Below are 16,898 nucleotides of genomic sequence, written 5' to 3'. Positions count from 1 at the left end.
ATCCCTTAAGCTGACGTAAGCAAACTTACATGCCTCAAGAAAGAATATAATCTAATACAGCTTTTTTGCAGGCTTTGAAGCTATTTTCTTGTCTAAACACCTTCTTATGCTTTTTTAATTATTATTTCTAAGGGGGGAATAAAGTTTATTCTGTAACTTCTGAGATTTTGAGGTATTTTCTATGGTGGTTGAGAGATGGACTAGTGGAAGTACCTCACCTAGCCCCTGCTGCTGCAGTCTGGCTCCAAAAAGGAGATGGCATTGCTTTGTATAACAGCTGATCCCAACAGTTGGTGGGCTGAAGGAGCAGCCACAGGAAACCCCTACAGCCCTATTGAGGGGATGGCAGGTGCCTTGGCTGCACAGCTTTGCTCACCCTAGAGGGAGCAGCCATGAGATAAACCCTAGGCCAAACATCTCTAACTGACTTACTGTGACTCCTGGCCAACACAAATCTTCAGGTATGAACTGATTTGACAGTTAATGTAGTCACCTTGCTCTGGCATATCCACATAATGACTCTCTTCTTTCAAGCCTTTTCTTCCTTCATGAGCAAACTATTATTCATGTTAATCTCAATCTCTTTTACTCTTGCAGGGTGCTGAAGAAAATTCCAAGTATGGTACCACATCTTGGTCAGTAATGACCCCACAGTCCTCCCTAGCATAATGAAGTGTGATTACATATGTGTCATGATTTAACCCCAGACAACAATTAAGTACCACACATCCACTTACTCCCCCCATAGTGAGATTGTTGGGAAAATCTTTAATTGTAACAAATAGCGTTTAGTCTTGCTGATACTGACATCTCAAGAGTCAGAAACAGTTACCAATATGCTCAGTTACAGGGAATGAGAAAGGAGTTATGAAACAAGGTTCTGCCTAATTGTTACAAAATGTGGAATATGTAAAAATTTCTTAAGAAAGGATGTTCTTTGATGTTTGGTCTTTGTAAACTTTCAAGCCTAATCAACAAAAAGGGAGATTTAATCCATGAAACAGATTAGCAGCTAGCTAGCAAGCAAGCTCCAGGTGATGTCCATATGTTAGAAAAACAAATTAAAGTTTAGAGCTTGACATGCTTCAATGATCTCAGACCTGGGGGGGGGAGGCTAACAAAACTTGGGAGGAAATGCAGAACTTATGTGCCACAAGGACATTTGGCAGAACTCCCAGGATAGGGAGGAAACTAGTAAAGCCAACTCTGCAATTGTGCTGAAATCAGCTCCAACTGGGTAAAAGGTAATTCTGGTAGGGGGAGATCTGTGACCACTGACCTGAGAAACCCACAGACCCAAAAGAAGAGAAAGACTGAGCATGCAGACTAATTAGCATGAGAAGCGAGAGAATCATTAACCAATGAGAATACTAATTAATAAGAGAACTATATAACTTGTAACCAATGAACACTAATTCCTTTGTTTGCTAAAATGTATAAATAGTTAAAAGTTTTGATAGTTGGCATGTGCATATTAGGAGGAGTGATCCCCCACACAACCAGTGCTGAAATAAAGTAATGCCTGCTTTCTAATACTGAAATTACAGTGCTAGAGTTTTATTTTCACAACATTTTTGGTGACAGGATGGGGGAGAAAATTGGAAGAGTAAAAGTGAGAAAACTTGTGGGTTGAGATAAAGACAGTTTAATAAGCAAAGCAAAACAAGGAATTAATTCAGTGGCAGGCAGGTGTTCAGCCATCTCCAGGAAAGCAGGGCTCCATCATGCATAACGGTTACTTGGGGAAGACAGATGCCATAAATTCGAACATCCTCCCCTTCCTTCTTCTTCTCTCAGCTTTATATGCTGAACATGATCTCATATGGTATGGAATATCCCTTTGGTCAGTTGGGGTCAGCTGTCCTGACTGTCTCCTCTCAACTTTTTGTGTACCCTCAGCCTACTCAGTGGTGGGGTGGTGTGAGAAGCAGAAAAGGCCTTGGTTGTGTGTAAGCACTGCTCAGCAATAAAAGAAATATTCCTGAAATATGAACACTGTTTTCAGAACAAATCCAAAACATAGCTTCATACTAGCTACTATGAAGAAAATTAACTAAACCCTAGCCCAAACCAGCATGATATGTAGGAGTCCAAAGAGGACAAAGAAGATAAATTACTTCCTCTTTCCAACACTGTAATTGTGTTGCTCAGAACATAAGTTTTTCACTGAAACAGCCACTACTTTCTTTCCACTCTGGGAACAGGTAGACTCCAGCAGTAGGACTATTTACTTTTTTTTTTTTCTGATCATGAGCCACTTTAAACAAACAGCTTTCTTATTCATCACTTCAAAACAACTCGAGTTAGATATCAAGAGGAAGGAGTGTTCTGCCTCCAGCTGGGGGATGCTTTCCTCATGAAGGCAAGTGTTTTCTGTGCAGCTGCATGCCAAGCCTTCCTAAATATGCCTTAATGCTAACTGTAACTGCATAGGAAGACTAAGAAATGCATACGTGTTTGTTAGGGGGCTCTGATTTTAGACAGGAAAAACCCGAAAAAAAAAATCACAAACCACACCACACTAAACAGTAACGTGTGACTTAGGCCAGGTTTCCTGCTACGCTGGGCACGCCCTGCCCCCTCACACAGGAGCTGCAGCAGGCACCAAGAGCGGCACCCGCCCCAGCGCCCGTTCGCTGCTGCGCCCTGCAGTATCCGGCGCAACTAGGAAGCCGTTGCGCCATGCCCTCCAAGTGGCCCTTCCTGCCGCCATTGTCCCGGCGGCGCCGTCCCCTCCCGACTGTTGCTCCTCCTCCTCCCTGCTCTGTCCCAGGGCGCAGGACTGACATCACGTCCAGGGTTTCCATTCAACTAATGGAGGAGGAGGTTGAGCGGAACGGCAGCGCGATGGCGGTGGTTGGGAGGACATAAGAAACGGCGGCGGAGCAACAGAGCACTTACTCACCAGGGTTCTCCCTGCTCGGTTTGGGGCCCTATTGCTCAAGCCGGTGGGGGCTGCAGGCGAGCCCACCGCGTGGGCCTGTAAGGAGCCGGCGGCCCAGACCTTGTGGCGGCCGCAGGAGCAGCCTCCGACCTTAGGTTGCAGCACAGACCTCCTCGTGGGGTGTAGCGCCGTCTCAGACCAGAGCAGCCCTAGGAAAGCCAAGGCGGGCACGCACACACGCAGGTAGGCAGAGGCCCGCCATGGCTCCTTTCCTTTGCCCTGGTCCTCAGTTGCGCGGTGGTTGTCGCTTTCGAAGATGAATGGAGGCGACTGGCGTTGAGAAGAAGAGGTTGGATGCCCAGCGTGCCGCTGGGTCCCTGGATCCGGTCGCTGTTTTCTGAAGAGGGAGGGAGAGAGCTGTGAGAGCTGAGGCGGGCAGTCGGGATTGAGCCTCTTTCGCTGGGTCCTGCGGGGGGAGTGTGACGAACCGGCTGGGAGGCCTTCGCTCTTCTCTAGCCATGGGGGGGGGGCGCTGGGAGGGGCGAGCAGGGAAGACAGTGGCAGCCTTGGCAATACTTCCGGGGAGCCTTGGCCAGGAGCGGCGCCTGTGCGGGTCGCGCCACCAGCAGAGGGCCGTTTTCGGGGGCGGGAGGTGAACTCGCGAGAGGTAGGGAGGAAGCACTGGCCTAGGCTCTCCTCGGGAGCGGTCGGTCACGGGAGGCCGCGAGAGCGCGGTGCGGGTGGTCGGGCAGGATCGGCGCGGAGCAGGGAGTGGCTGACAAGGAGAGTTTCATGGCCACTAAAGATCTTTCCTGGGGCCCAGAGAGTGCAGGTCCCGGAAGCGGCAGAGTGTTCGCACCCTGGGCCTGGGAGGGCAGATAGCGCGGATCTTGGCCTCGTTGGGCAGCCAGCGGCCGATCCGTGAGGAACCACCAAGCTGCCTGGCTCGTCGCCGCGGGGGTCCTAGTCTCGTTTCGCGGCTTCTCTGGGGTTACAGGGCTCTTTCCTATAACTTTTCTTCCGTCATTGTCTTTGTTTACTATTTGGAGTGGCCCTGGTGTCTGAGATAGTGTCACAGCACAGGGCTTTTTCCATCCCGCAGCGAGGCGGCCCCGCCTCCATAATGAGCTGTACGTTGGGCTGTATTAAAGAGCACCTCGGGGCCGGCAACCTGCAGGCGAGCCCCTACTCGCTTTCACACAACTAAATCTGTGAGAGGCGTTGCTCTTTAGCTTATTAACAATGAGTTCATATTTGCATTCCATTTAAAGTGAATCTAAACTTTTCCTAGGTGCATCTGACATGGTAGAGATCTGATTTAAGATGTTCCTGTGTATTAAATAACGATCACTCAATCTGTGGCATCTTGTTAGCTTGATGTAGTTGAGCCATTTTTTAAACTACCCCCAACAGAATGTAAACTTTATGTCTGTCTAGAACTGCTTCCGATATGTGTTTTGTGCCAAAATGATTTTGCTAATCAGATCTTAGAGCATTAATAGTCATAATTTTTATTTATGTATTTCAGGAAACTGTTTTCCTTAAAAAGTAAGATCAGGTTGTTCTTAAGACAGGACTATGGCACACCAAAAGCTATTTTCAATTAAAAAGAAGGTGCCAAATGTGATAGATACTCCCTTTCGGTGGTGTTATGACAGGATAGGTTATTTTCAGTATGTTTCAGTTGCAACCATCAAATATTTCAAATTATGTCAACATTTTCCTTTACTATTTTAGGCAATTTGGGAAAAATCTTGCAGAGAACAGTTGAGTAAAAAAATCACCTGGAAAACAGAGTACCAAGAAGTAACTTCTTGATATCTGCCTTCTAACCTGAGTGGACTTCTATTTATCTTTTAAACTTCTTAATATTTACAATGAATGGGCACAGTGATGAAGACATTGTAAGAAACAGTAGTGGAGAGTCAAGGTAAGCACGTTCAGTCCTTGGTTACATATTCTCCTTTATTTTGTTTTTTTTAGAACTGCTTTATGTTTTAACTTTGTGCCAAAGCTTCCTGGTGAGCAAGTGGACTGACCATGCTTTTTTACAGATGCTTAATCTGCTTGTTAGAATCAGTTAGTTTCATTTAATGACTGTAACAATCATGTATATACCTTACATAATAGAATTTTAATTCTGTTTAAGCTCTATCAGCATCACTTTTTTCCTCAAAAGTTGTCTGAAGTGTCAAAAGCTTAAACAGATTAGATTGAAATGATAAAGTAAAGCTCATGTCTATCTATAGAGTACATGGCATGCATACATAATACGTGCTATATAACCCCCAAACTATGCTATCTCTAAAGTTGTAACAGTGGACTGTTAATTCCAGGGAGGCTTTCTTTTTTTTTTTTAATTTTTATTGAGTTGTCAAAGCAGTATAATGGAAAGTGTTAACTTCATGTTTGTTTTCCAAAGTGAAAGTACAGTTTCCCCAGCTATTTTCTTAATTAAAAAACAATCTGCTCCTCTAATGTTGATTACTGATGTTCTAGGATGTGTAGAGGGTTCACTTGGTTGGAAAAGCCTGGTTAGAACTTCCCTGCTGCAAGATAAGGATAACAGTGAACTTGTAGGGGTGGAATTGAATTCTTATTCTAGAACACTGCTAAGTTGAACAAGTATCTACTGCGCTAAGAAATTAATATTTCTAAAACTGGGAATATGATGAATGCTTCAGATTTAAGAAGGCAAGGCAAACTTACAAATAGAAGCTGTTGTGATCATGCTGTTAGTCTACCCATCTGTTTTGTCTGTCTCCTCCTTTTTCTGATCACAGCCTGTTGAACCTGTTAGTTGATTTCATGAGTCAGAGGTCATAAAGAAAACTGAGTTCTGTGGGCTTTAGGAAAAGAGCCAGTTGGGTAGAGGGGATAGATTAAATTATTGGCCCAAGTGAAAAAAAACCAAGAAGATAATGACCAGCTGATCATTCAGCACATGCTGGCCAGTAAGCCAGCATGTAGCATAGTGAGTAATGGGGTGGGAGGAAGGGGGAAAAGAGAAGTGTTTAGGTAATATTAGGTGTAAATTTGTAGGAAACCTATGAACAGTAAAACTAAAGAAACTTAAAAAAATACAAAAAAGTTGTTAATGTCAAGCTTTGATGTTATACCTAGAAATATTCTAGAAAGTTAGTATGCTCCTGAATCTTGTGAATAATTTGTAAGCTTTTTTTGTTGCTAGATTTCTACTTCTAGTAAAGATGGTACTTATTTAATTAGTAAACAAATTTTGTATTTCTTCTAGTAAGTGGCAAAATATTCTGGATTACTTAAAATGAAAAAAATACCCAAACCAACCAAACAACTCCACCAAAAACAAAACCAAAAAAACCCCAACCCAACCAAACAATAAGCCTTGTCAATTGAGTAGAGGAACATGAACAAAATAAAGCAGTGTGACCAAAGCTAGTTTTCTGAACTTTTAGAGAGCTTTAACTAAGCCTCCCCAATAAACATTAACTTACTGGGGACAACTCTGATGACTTTGTATTTAGTAAGTTTTTTTAGTACTTCAAATAAGCCACCAAGCTAATGTAGGAATAATATTGCATATCAAACTATGACCACTTGTAAATAACAGTATATCAAAGTTACTCAAAAGCTGTAGCAATTCTCAAGACTAAACCAACTAAATATCAAAAAAGCATTCAGACAACTTTATTATAAGCAAATATCAGGAAAATGCAAATTACTTAAAACATGATAGTTACCTGTGAAGTAAGACTTTGTTTTGTATCTTAAATGTGCTGCTGAGCACAATTTAAAGCTATAAAGAAGTTTTAAAATTTTAAACTTTTTTCCCTTATGCTTGTATCAGTCATTAACCCTGTAGCCTAATTCAGACAGATCCTGGAAAACCTATTTGTGTGCTTGCCATTTGCTATCAGGAAACTCTTGAATAGACCTTACATCTCTGTAGGTCAAAAAAGGTGTACTCAGTAAAACTTAACTGGAAAGCAGGTGTCTGGGGTGCAATTGTACTTCCTTTTTCCAGGAAGCAGAAAGTGGCTTCTTGCATCAAGGTCCCTTACCATTTTTTATGTTGTGCTGGTTTAAAGGTAAACCAACAGCAGAAACAAGCCCACCACAAGAGAGATTATAAATCAGAGTTACAATTTAATGAAAATATTACAATAAATGCAATAGCACAAAGAGAAAATGGTTTTAACCCACAAAACCCAGAAGTGTAACACAGCACCCTGGGGCACAAACACAATGGGGTTTGTTGGCCCCTGTGCTGAGACCCATGTGGTTCCCCTGACTCCAAAGTAGAGAAGGTGAAAAACTTGGTACAGATGACAGTCACAGCCTGGCCGAGAAGAGTGGTCTCCTCCCATTGAGGTTCTGGTCCTCCTCTGGATCCAACAAGAGGTTCCCCAAGTCCTCAAACCCCCAAGATTATATCCCCTCAGGTCCAGGTGGGAGCACCCAGTACCTCCCCCAGGGCAGGGAGTTACACAATGAGTAATCTGACTCTGATGAGTCATGGGGTATTTGGAATAATTGATAGCCAATTAGCAGACACACCCCCTCAGGCTGGGTGTGAAGGTGCTAAGGACTCCCTGAAGGGAAGTTATCACAACTCTTATCTCCAAGGTGTCTTTCACACCCAGCTCATACCCTGAGGAGTCGGGTGTGCCCTGGGCAGCTGCTGCAAATGGTCCATTGTTAACACTTCTTGGGAAATGAATAGAAGGTGTAGAATACATAGCTTTGGTCACACCCACACAGTGAGAAACTGATCCCACCTGGTGAACTAGGACATATGTTCTTAAAAGCTGATGTTAATACAAGACACTAATTTCTGTGGATTGAATTTGCTTTGTTTATTTAATAATCTGTGGACCACAAAAAATAATTAAGTAAAGCCAGCTCTTTGTTAGCAGGCTTGAATTTACTGTATAAACTCGTACCTTCCACAGAAGATTAAAAAGATAAATTGAAAGCCACTATTCTAAGTTCCTTCTTTCAAGAAACCTAAGTGGGAGTTAAAAGAAAGATTCCACAAATATAATTGCGGAAGTATTTTCATCTATTGGTTTCTTTTTGGTAGAAGTAGGTAATACAAATTAGGAAAAAAGGAAAAAGTGCATATGTAGAGAGAGAGTTAATTTGGTTTATGTGGTGAGGTTTTGGTAGTGAGGAGACTGTAGGAGCAGCCTCCATCAGAAGAGACTAGGGGCTGCTGCTGTGCTGGGCAAAACCAGTTCCAACTGGCTCCAAAATAGATCTGCCACTGGCCAAACAGGAACCAGTGAAGCTGGGGAGAACATTTAAGAAAGGAGGAAATGCTGTACATCAGAGTGTGTGTGAGGGGAGGAATGAGGGGGAAAATGCAAGAGAGAGAGCTTTGCAGACACCTAGGTCAGTGATGGAGGAGTAGGAGGTATTCCAGGCGTTGGAACAGAGATTTCCCTACAGCCTGTGGAGCAGACCTCTCTAGAGCAGATATCCACCCTACAGCTCATGGAGGGCTCCACGCCAGAGCAGGTGGATGTGCCCTGAAGGAAGCTACAGCCTCTAGAGATTGTACCTTCAGAGAGGAGGAGGTTTTCTGTCAGGAATTGCAGCCCCTAGGCGACCCACACTCCACTGAAGGACTGATTCATGCTGGAGCAGTTTGTGAAGGACTGTCCTGTGGGAGAGATCCTATGTTGGAGCAGGAGAAAAGTGTGAGGAGGAAGGAGTGGCAGATAAGCTCTTGAGAACGGACTGCAACCTCCCATTCCACAGGGGAGTTGGAACTAGAAGATTTCTAAGGTCCCTTCCAACCAAAACCATTCTGTGATTTTCTCCCCGTCCCTGAAATGGGGAGGAAGAGGTATAAAGTTGGAAATGAAGGAGTGAAAGTAGCCTGGGAAGAAGGGGGTTGGGGGGAAGAAAGTGTTTTAGTTTTGTCTTTGTGTCTGTCGCTCAGCTCAAGTCATCTGACAATTTCAGGCCTAATCTGAACTTTAAAGCCTAACTTCTTGGCCTACTTGGCTAAACCCATAACAGTGTCTCACCATTCTACTTTATTTTTAATTGACAAGAAATGAATTTGAGTTGTCGGTCTAAGTCAGGAAAAGGGAATCAAGTTCATGCTTCAGAATAGATGAGGACAGGAAATAACACTTCTTGGTAGCCTGAACTTAATACTCTTTGTTCCCTTTGCTTTATATTAGTGGTGATTAATAAGATGAATGTCTTTTACACATCTAAATCAGATTGAGTACTTCAATTTCCTTTAATAAAAAAAAAGCCCACTTGAATTGTATTTGCCTAAATAAACTTACCTATGAACTTTCAGTTTTAAGAGTTTGGCATTTAGTGTCTGTTACTTCTATTCATTCTGAAAGGAGCTCTTCAAATACATGACCTTCCTTGGACCTCTGGTTTATTAAAACAGGGTAAACTGTCATCTCAGATGCTTTTCAAAGACTTTGCTGAAATTAATCTTTTCTGGTTTTAATGGGTTAAATTTTATTTTGCTCAAATTGATGTTCTGTTTCCTGTTGTTTTTAAATTGGAGGATTGTTAAGGCAGTTTAGTGTAAGGAATGCCCTCTAAATCATCAGTGATAAATTATCTTCTCTTTGGTCCTTTATCAAACTAGACCTTATACAGTAGTCTAAATGCTCTAACAGTGCTTTTGCAGCATAGCTTGTGTAACTGTCTGTCTTGAAGTTTCTCTTCCTAGTGCCTTATATAAATTAGCCGACTGTTCCTAGTTGTGTGTTCTGATCGGGGGACCTTGTTTTAAGAAGTAAACTAGTGAGGCTAAACCTAAGGCTACTGAAAAGAACTAGTGACTCTGTGACAATACTTGTTTTTAATGTTTGTCAGTGATGTTTTTCTTTAAGTCTGTCTCTCCTGTCATCTCCCCAAAGCATACTCTGATTTTATTCCATAGATATTTGTCACAAATGAGTGTTTTAGGTCACTCAAAGAATCACTGGCAAAGCTATCAGCAAAAGCAGGTTTAATATAAAAATGAAAGCATGACAAAGTTCATTGGCAAGGTTCACTCTACTATTTACTAGATGGTTAAAGCACACAGAGAAAAATTGGACTAAAATATAAAATCAATCTAAGGCTAAAATGGACAAAAAACATCTACATAGAGGCTAGGGATGGAAAAGAGTAAGGATATAAAGGAATAAGGAAGACCCTCCTGTTGAGTCACAGGGTTCAGAGTGGACCACCTTGCCAAACTGAGCCTCAGACTTGACCAACAGTTTAGGCCTAAAGGTTTTAACTACTTAAACTTAACAGCACTTAATAGCCTAATTTAAACAATTTAACAAGAGATTCTATTGAACTTACTATAAACACAACAGGTACTCACTTATGCACATGCACAGGCCCACACTTGCACACAGACATGCACACCCGTGACCAGGGATGTAACGGCTTTTATAACTTCTCCAGCAATTAACATATGAGATATCTATAACCAACCATGACTCTCATTTCCTTCTGTGCCCCACCCATAGGGGTCTTCAGAACTGCCCCTTGGAGAAGTTCCAGAACCTCCAGGCCTTCTTGTGTTTTGTCTTCACGCTATCTACAGGTGGTTTCTCACAAACACCACGGCCTTGGCAGGGCATGAGAAAGCTCACAATCTGTGAGAAAGAGCTTTAGTAACTTCTAATACCACCTCACCTAATATGTGAGCAACTCAGGAGAATCCATGTAAGTTATATAATCCAAAAAAATCTACAAAATATACTAAAATCTGTAGGTATCAGCCTAACTGAGCATTTCTGAGATCATAATGCAACTGAAGGAGGGAGGGGAAGCACTACCAAAATTGGGGTTTGAAAAATTAACATGTAACAATTATGTCTTGATACTCACAGTATCTTGCTTTTCTTGCAAAATAGTTTGAAAATAAATATTGCTTTTGTGGATCTCTCTTCAGTTGCTCTTGACTATATCAATAATATCCACAGACAGTATCAAACTTTCATACCAAATCAGATTTCACATCTGCTGCTGTACAAATGCAACTATTTGACTCAAGGGCTAGGGGTGTGAGAAGTTTCTTTACTACATATCCTGGAAGATGTTCTTTGTAGACTTTACATTGGTTTGCCAACATACATGAAATGATAATTTTTCATGTAGAAATCCCATACTGAGAGCATGCTATTCACTCAGTATATATTCCTTCATGCCTACTACAGGTTAGCACTGTCAGTTAACTTCGGCATCACTGCAGTGATTTGTTTGCATAGTAGTCTCACTTCAGTAGGTCGGAAGAGGCCATTCTTGCTTTATCCGTCACTTTTGCTTCTTTTTTTCATGGTTCTGTGATGCTCCTGTAACTGTTTTGTACAGTCTCATGCATTCCTGTCTCTGTTTAGTGTTGTTGGTTTTGAGTTTGGTTGTTTTGTTTGTGGGTTTTTTCCAATTGAACAAAGTACAGTCTATGTAATGTATGGTTTCTTATTCAAGAATATATTTTATCAAATAATGCTGTTTTAATTTTACTGGGTTTTATATATATGATATATAAACATATGATATATAAACAATATAAACATTATTTGAAGCACAGAGAGGAAGGCTTATAGGTTCTAATTTAGGCTTAGGTGTCTGAAGATTGCCTTCTACCTTCTAATTTCAGGCAGGCTTTTTTGAGAGGGGAAAAAAAAGGCTGGTTGTGCTGTACTCAAACTCTCTCTTTTAAGCTACTTTAGGTGTCCACAACAGGATAAGTGTGGTGTCCTCTTTCACCTTTTGCTGAACTGTTTCAAGAAAAGCATCTAAAGAAAAGGCACTGACCCTGGACTGTACAGAAGAGATGGGGGCAATAGATGAAGTACTTTGCTTGTCCTCTTATGTAAGATGACCTCTGAAGAGCAGAGGATCAGAATTGCTGTTCCTGAGATTATATTTATGTAACAGCACTGGGTAGCAGGTAATTATGACAGCATTCTGAGTATTTGGTTGAAGAAATATTTGAGTTTTAATGTTCCTTGCATCCTAAAGCTAGAGATACAATACCAGAATCTCAGTAATTAGTAGTACCACTTCAAGGGATTAATCTTGTAGAGGTCAGTGGGGCTATTTTGTGTTAATAGGCATTACTCATTGTGAGAAAAGTTAGACAAATTATGGACCTGTTGTGGTTTAACCGCAGCTGGCAACTAAGCCCCATGCAGCCGCTCACTCGCTACCCACTCAGTGGGATGGGGGAGAGAACCCGAAGAGTAAAAGTGAAAAAACTCATGGGTTGAGGTAAATACAGTTTAATAGGGAAAGCAAAAGCTATGTGCACAAACAAAGCAAACCAAGGAATTCATTCACCACTTCCCATTAGCAGGCAGGTGTTCAGCCATTTCCTGGAAAGCAGGGCTCCATCACACCTAATGGTGACTTGGCAAAATGCCATCACTCTGAGCATCCCCTGCTTTCTCCTTCTTCCCTCAGCTTTATATGCTGAACATGATGTCATGTGGTATGGAATATCCCTTTGGTCAGTTGGGGTCAGCTGTCCTGGCTGTGTCCCCTTCAACTTCTTGTGCATCCCCAGCCTACTCAATGGTGGGGTGGTGTGAGAAGCAGGAAAGGCCTTGAGTCTGTGTAAGCACTACTCAGCAGTAGGGAAAACATCCCTCTGTTATCAACATTGTTTTTAGTACAAATCCAAACCATATCCCCATATTGGCTACTATGAAGAAAAATAACTCTATCCCATCCAAAACCAGCACACTCTCCACCCCTTCCTTATTCCATACCATTTATATCATGCTTAGGTCCCACACTATCCAATATATCCTCATTAACCACCACCTCCCTTTCCATCCTTTGATACAATACACAAATATCATTCCCTTAGTCTATGGACCACCCCTGCAAAATGTCCATAAATGTCCACTGATTTCATTTAGTCCATGACTTTGGGCTCCATCTGTTATGGTGGTCACTCGGGACAGGAGAAGTTGATATGTTGGGTGCAGTTACTGGGCACCAAAGCCAGGTCAGGTCAGGTCACTGATGCACTGCTTCTTGTAAGGCTTCTCCTCCATTGAGTCAGGTGGTTCCTGCTATAGTAATTCCCATAACAGGTGACTCAAATCATTGGTTGCAACATTTTAAATGTATTTCTGCTACAATCTCCATCACTGGTCCCTTTGGACCACTTCCTAGGCTTTAATATTGCAATCAACTCCTCCCCTTTCCCCTGCTCTGGCTTGGACTTATCCACAGACTGCAGTACCTTAGGGGTGTACCTGCTCCAGCATAGCCTTCCTTACCCATGGTTTCAGGCCTTCCAGGGGTGTACCTGCTCTTTTGTGGGCTCATGCATGGCTACATGCTTTGAGGTGCTCCAGAGAGCAATGGTATCTACCCAGCAGAAAGCCATGGCCTCTCTAAGCTCTGCACCCACCATGACAGACACAGCTGCCCTAATAGAGCTCCAGTGGGAAGATGTGTCAGGCTGCAGGGTGTACCCTGCTCTTATGCCAGTACCAGATGTCAGTAGTGAGCACACCTGTGGGAGGTGCAGCTAGGTAGAGAAACTCCTCCACTTAGTGGCAGAGCTCTAGCAGGAAGTGAGTAGGCTGAGGAGTATCAGGGAGTGTGTGTGTGAGAGAGAGAGAGAGAGAGAGAGAGAGAGACTACTGGAATCACACCCTACCTTCCCTGCGTCAGGCCTGACCCGCAGACAAGGTATGTGATATGGAGGACTCCCTATCCTCTCTCCTCCCAACTGAACATGGTGACATAAGGGATAGGGGCCAATGGAGATAAGTGCCTGCCTGGCACAGAAGGCATGTCTCCTCTGTGACTGCCCCACTTTCCCAGGTGCCCTGGCATAATAGATATGAGACTGCAAGTGGAGCTGAATAATAATGAGGACAGTAGTTCATCTAGCATGGAGGTGTCACTGAGGTTGTCGCCCTATGCCCTGCATCAAAACTGCTTCCATAAAGAAAACAGGTTGTTGTTGTAGGAGACTCTCTTGTGAAAGGAACAGAAGATCCCATATGCAGACCAGACCCACTTGGGGAAGTCTTCTGCCTTCCTGGGACCCAGGTTAAAGATGTGAAGAGAAAGCTTCCTTCCCTGGTATGGCCTTCAGATTATTATCCATTATTGATTTTTTTCAGGTAGGCAGCGGGGAAGTTGCAACAAGAAGTCCAAGGGCAATCAAGAGAGACTTCAGGGCCTTGGGATGACTTGTTAAAGGATCAGGAGCACAAGTAATATTCTCCTCCATCCTTCCAGCCACAAGGAATAATGAAGGAAGAAACAGGAAGATCGAGCAGATCAATACCTGGCTCCAAGCCTAGTGTCACTGGCAGAATTATGAGTTCTTAGATCATGGGTTTGTCTGCATGACACCACGTCTGAGTGCAACAGATGGGGTACTATTTTGCCAGGGGATGAGGCTCAGCACAAGAAACACAGACACCAACTTTAAAGAATAATTGTATAAATTTGCTATAATGCAAAACAGCAAAGAATTACAAAAGAAGCAAAGAATTATAAAAGGATAAGCTTAGCAATGCACCTAATCATTACTACAAAGAGTGTCTATAGTGATTAAGAAAGATGCATCACCAGTCACCCTTTAATACATTACCATCAGCATCATCCAGACCCATACGTCAGCTGGGGAGCCCCTGATCACAGTGAAGGGTTGGAGAACCACTCCCAGTAACTGGGAAATCCTACACAGTGCGTCCACTTGTAGGTGAGGTCTCTGTCTTTGCTGTGAAAAGGGTCCAGCTTTTATATTGTTAAACAAACAAGCTTACATAATCACTTAGTGCAGAAAAACATCTGGCTTCCTTCTCTCCTTGGGTTTCACTCAAAGCCTGGCCAGGGCTCAGAGTAAAATCAAGAGGGTCAATTTTGACCATCTACTGTGAAACAAGGCCAGCCATCTACTTCCATGAACTTGACTAGTCTCTAAATACAGAAAGATAGATACATTCAGATCTCATTAATGAGCAGATACTAATCTTCACTAATAAGCAGATACCAATATATCTTACTAACAAGCATACATGTTTACACAGGTGTAATCTTATTATCGTATTTTACTGAGGATTATACAGAATTTTGGCTAATAAGCAGATACATGGCTAAATATAACATTAGGTTGGAAGGTTCATCTAGAGGTCGACTCTGGCTCAGGGCCTGTTGTTCAGGCTTCAGCACTTGAGGTACACCTGTCTCAAAGGGGGGAAAAGATCTTTGCATAGGAGTTAGCAGGACTCATTGAGAGCTTTAATCCAGATTGAAGGGGGGAAGGGATAAACCCAGGCTATCTAGAGATAAGCCTGGAGGCAGCATGCCAGTGTTTGAGGAACTAGTGAGGTCCTTTGGTCTGCTGTCTTAGTGGAGGTAGGGGACGGAGATCCACATGGCAGCAAACACAAGGGTTATTGATGTGTTATAAACTACAGATGCACCTGAGAATGGCCACATAGGAATTAGGGCTTCTGCCCCCCCCCCCCCCCCCAAAAAAAAAAACAGTGTCAGGATCAATGGCCCAACTGAAGTGCACCTACACCAATGCACATAGCATGGGAGGCAAACAGGAGGAGCTGGAAAGCCATTGTACAGCTGGAAAACTATGACATAGTTGCCATCATGAAGATGTGATGGGATGACTTGCATGACTAGAGTGCTGCAATGGATGGCTGTAAACACTTTGGAAGGGATAGGCAAGGAAGGAGAGATGGTGGGGTAGCCCTCTATGTTAGGGAGTGTTTTGATTGTCTAGAGCTTAATGATGGCACTGATAGGGTTGAGTTTTTAAGTGTCAGTATTAAGGGGAAAGCCAAAAAGGCAGATATCCCGGTGGGAGTCTGTTATAGGATGGAGAGGCAGATGAAATATGCTATAAACAGCTGGGATAAGTCTGAGGATCACTAGCTCTTGTTCTCATGTGGAATTCTAACTTACCAGATGTCTGCTGGAAATACAATACAGCAAAGAGGAAACAGTGTAGGAGGTACCTGGAGTGTGTGGAAGAGAACTTCCTGACACAATCAGTGAGTGAGCCAATTAGGAAGGCACCCCACTGGACCTGTTGTTTGTGAACACAGGACGACTTGTGGGTGATGTGATGGTTGGAGGCTGTCTTGGGCACAGCAATCACAAAATGATAAAGAGTTTTATGATTCTTGGAGAAGTAAGGATGGGGATCAGCAGAACTGCCACCTTCGACTTGCAGAGGGCAGGCTTTGTGCTGTTTAGGGGCCTGATTGACAGTCCCTTGGGAGGCAGTCCTGAAGGGCAGAGGAGTCCAGGAAGGCTGAACATTCTTGAAGGAAATCTTAAAGACTCAGGAGCAGGCCATTCCTATGTTCTGAAAGCCGTCGGGGAAGAAGACCATCCTGGCTGAACAGACAGCTTTGGCTGAACTCTGGGAAAAAAAAAAGAGTTTATGACCTTTGGAAGAAGAGGCAGGGAATTCAGGAGGACTACAAGGATGTTGTGAGGTTATGCAGGGAGAAAATTGAAAAGGCCAAAGCCTAACTAGAACTTAATCTGGCCACTGCCATAAAAAGCAACACAAAGCATTTCTATAAATACATCTGTAGGGGTTAACTCAGCAGGTCTGTGGACCCCCTAATGTTTGAGGAATTGATATGGAGCAGGTCAGAGTGTATTCTTGAATGAAAGCAGTTTGCAGTGCACCCCTAAAGGGGAAGAAACCACCTGCAGAATGCAGGAGACCTTTTGGCCAGTAGAATTCTTCCATGTATGTTTGGCTGAGCTGACTGATCAATTATGGGATGACACGGTGTGTGAGAAAGTAGATAAAAGTAAAGTTGTAACTAAGAATAAAGTCCTTTATCCTCAGTGTAAGCTTTCTGGTCTAACTGCTGCCTGAGTTGTCTCTGCCTCCTTGACTGCCGCTAATCTACCTTACCTCAAGAAAGGGTGACCCCCACATACATCAGCAACAAAAGGAGGGCTAAGGAGAATCTCCATCTTTTATTGGATGCAAGGGGAAACATAGTGACAAAGGATGAGGAAAAGGCTGAGGTACTTA

The 16,898-nt window shown here is 43.1% G+C and overlaps 1 protein-coding gene across 8 annotated transcripts in view; it reads left to right on the top strand.

Moving 5' to 3' along the window:
- The first annotated feature begins 2,758 nt into the window (after positions 1 to 2,758).
- LOC139683039 (chromodomain-helicase-DNA-binding protein 1-like) overlaps positions 2,759 to 16,898 on the top strand; it is an 81,322-nt gene continuing 67,182 nt past the window's right edge. For 2 of the 8 annotated variants that reach the window (XM_071577754.1, XM_071577747.1), the window contains exons 1-2: positions 2,763 to 3,127; positions 4,622 to 4,814. In XM_071577754.1, the coding sequence (XP_071433855.1) occupies positions 4,762 to 4,814 (53 nt within the window). In that variant the 5' untranslated portion in view covers positions 2,763 to 3,127; positions 4,622 to 4,761. Of the gene's footprint in view, positions 3,128 to 3,473; positions 3,552 to 3,571; positions 3,717 to 4,621; positions 4,815 to 16,898 lie in introns of those variants that run through there. The other 6 variants (XM_071577755.1, XM_071577753.1, XM_071577749.1 and 3 more) reach the window with 6 other exon arrangements.

The sequence above is a fragment of the Pithys albifrons genome, chromosome 26 (genome assembly GCF_047495875.1).
Source record: "Pithys albifrons albifrons isolate INPA30051 chromosome 26, PitAlb_v1, whole genome shotgun sequence".
NCBI classification, from domain to species: Eukaryota; Metazoa; Chordata; class Aves; order Passeriformes; family Thamnophilidae; genus Pithys; species Pithys albifrons.
Note: the sequence above shows the minus strand (reverse complement) of the source record. Positions and strands in the feature narration are given on the sequence as shown.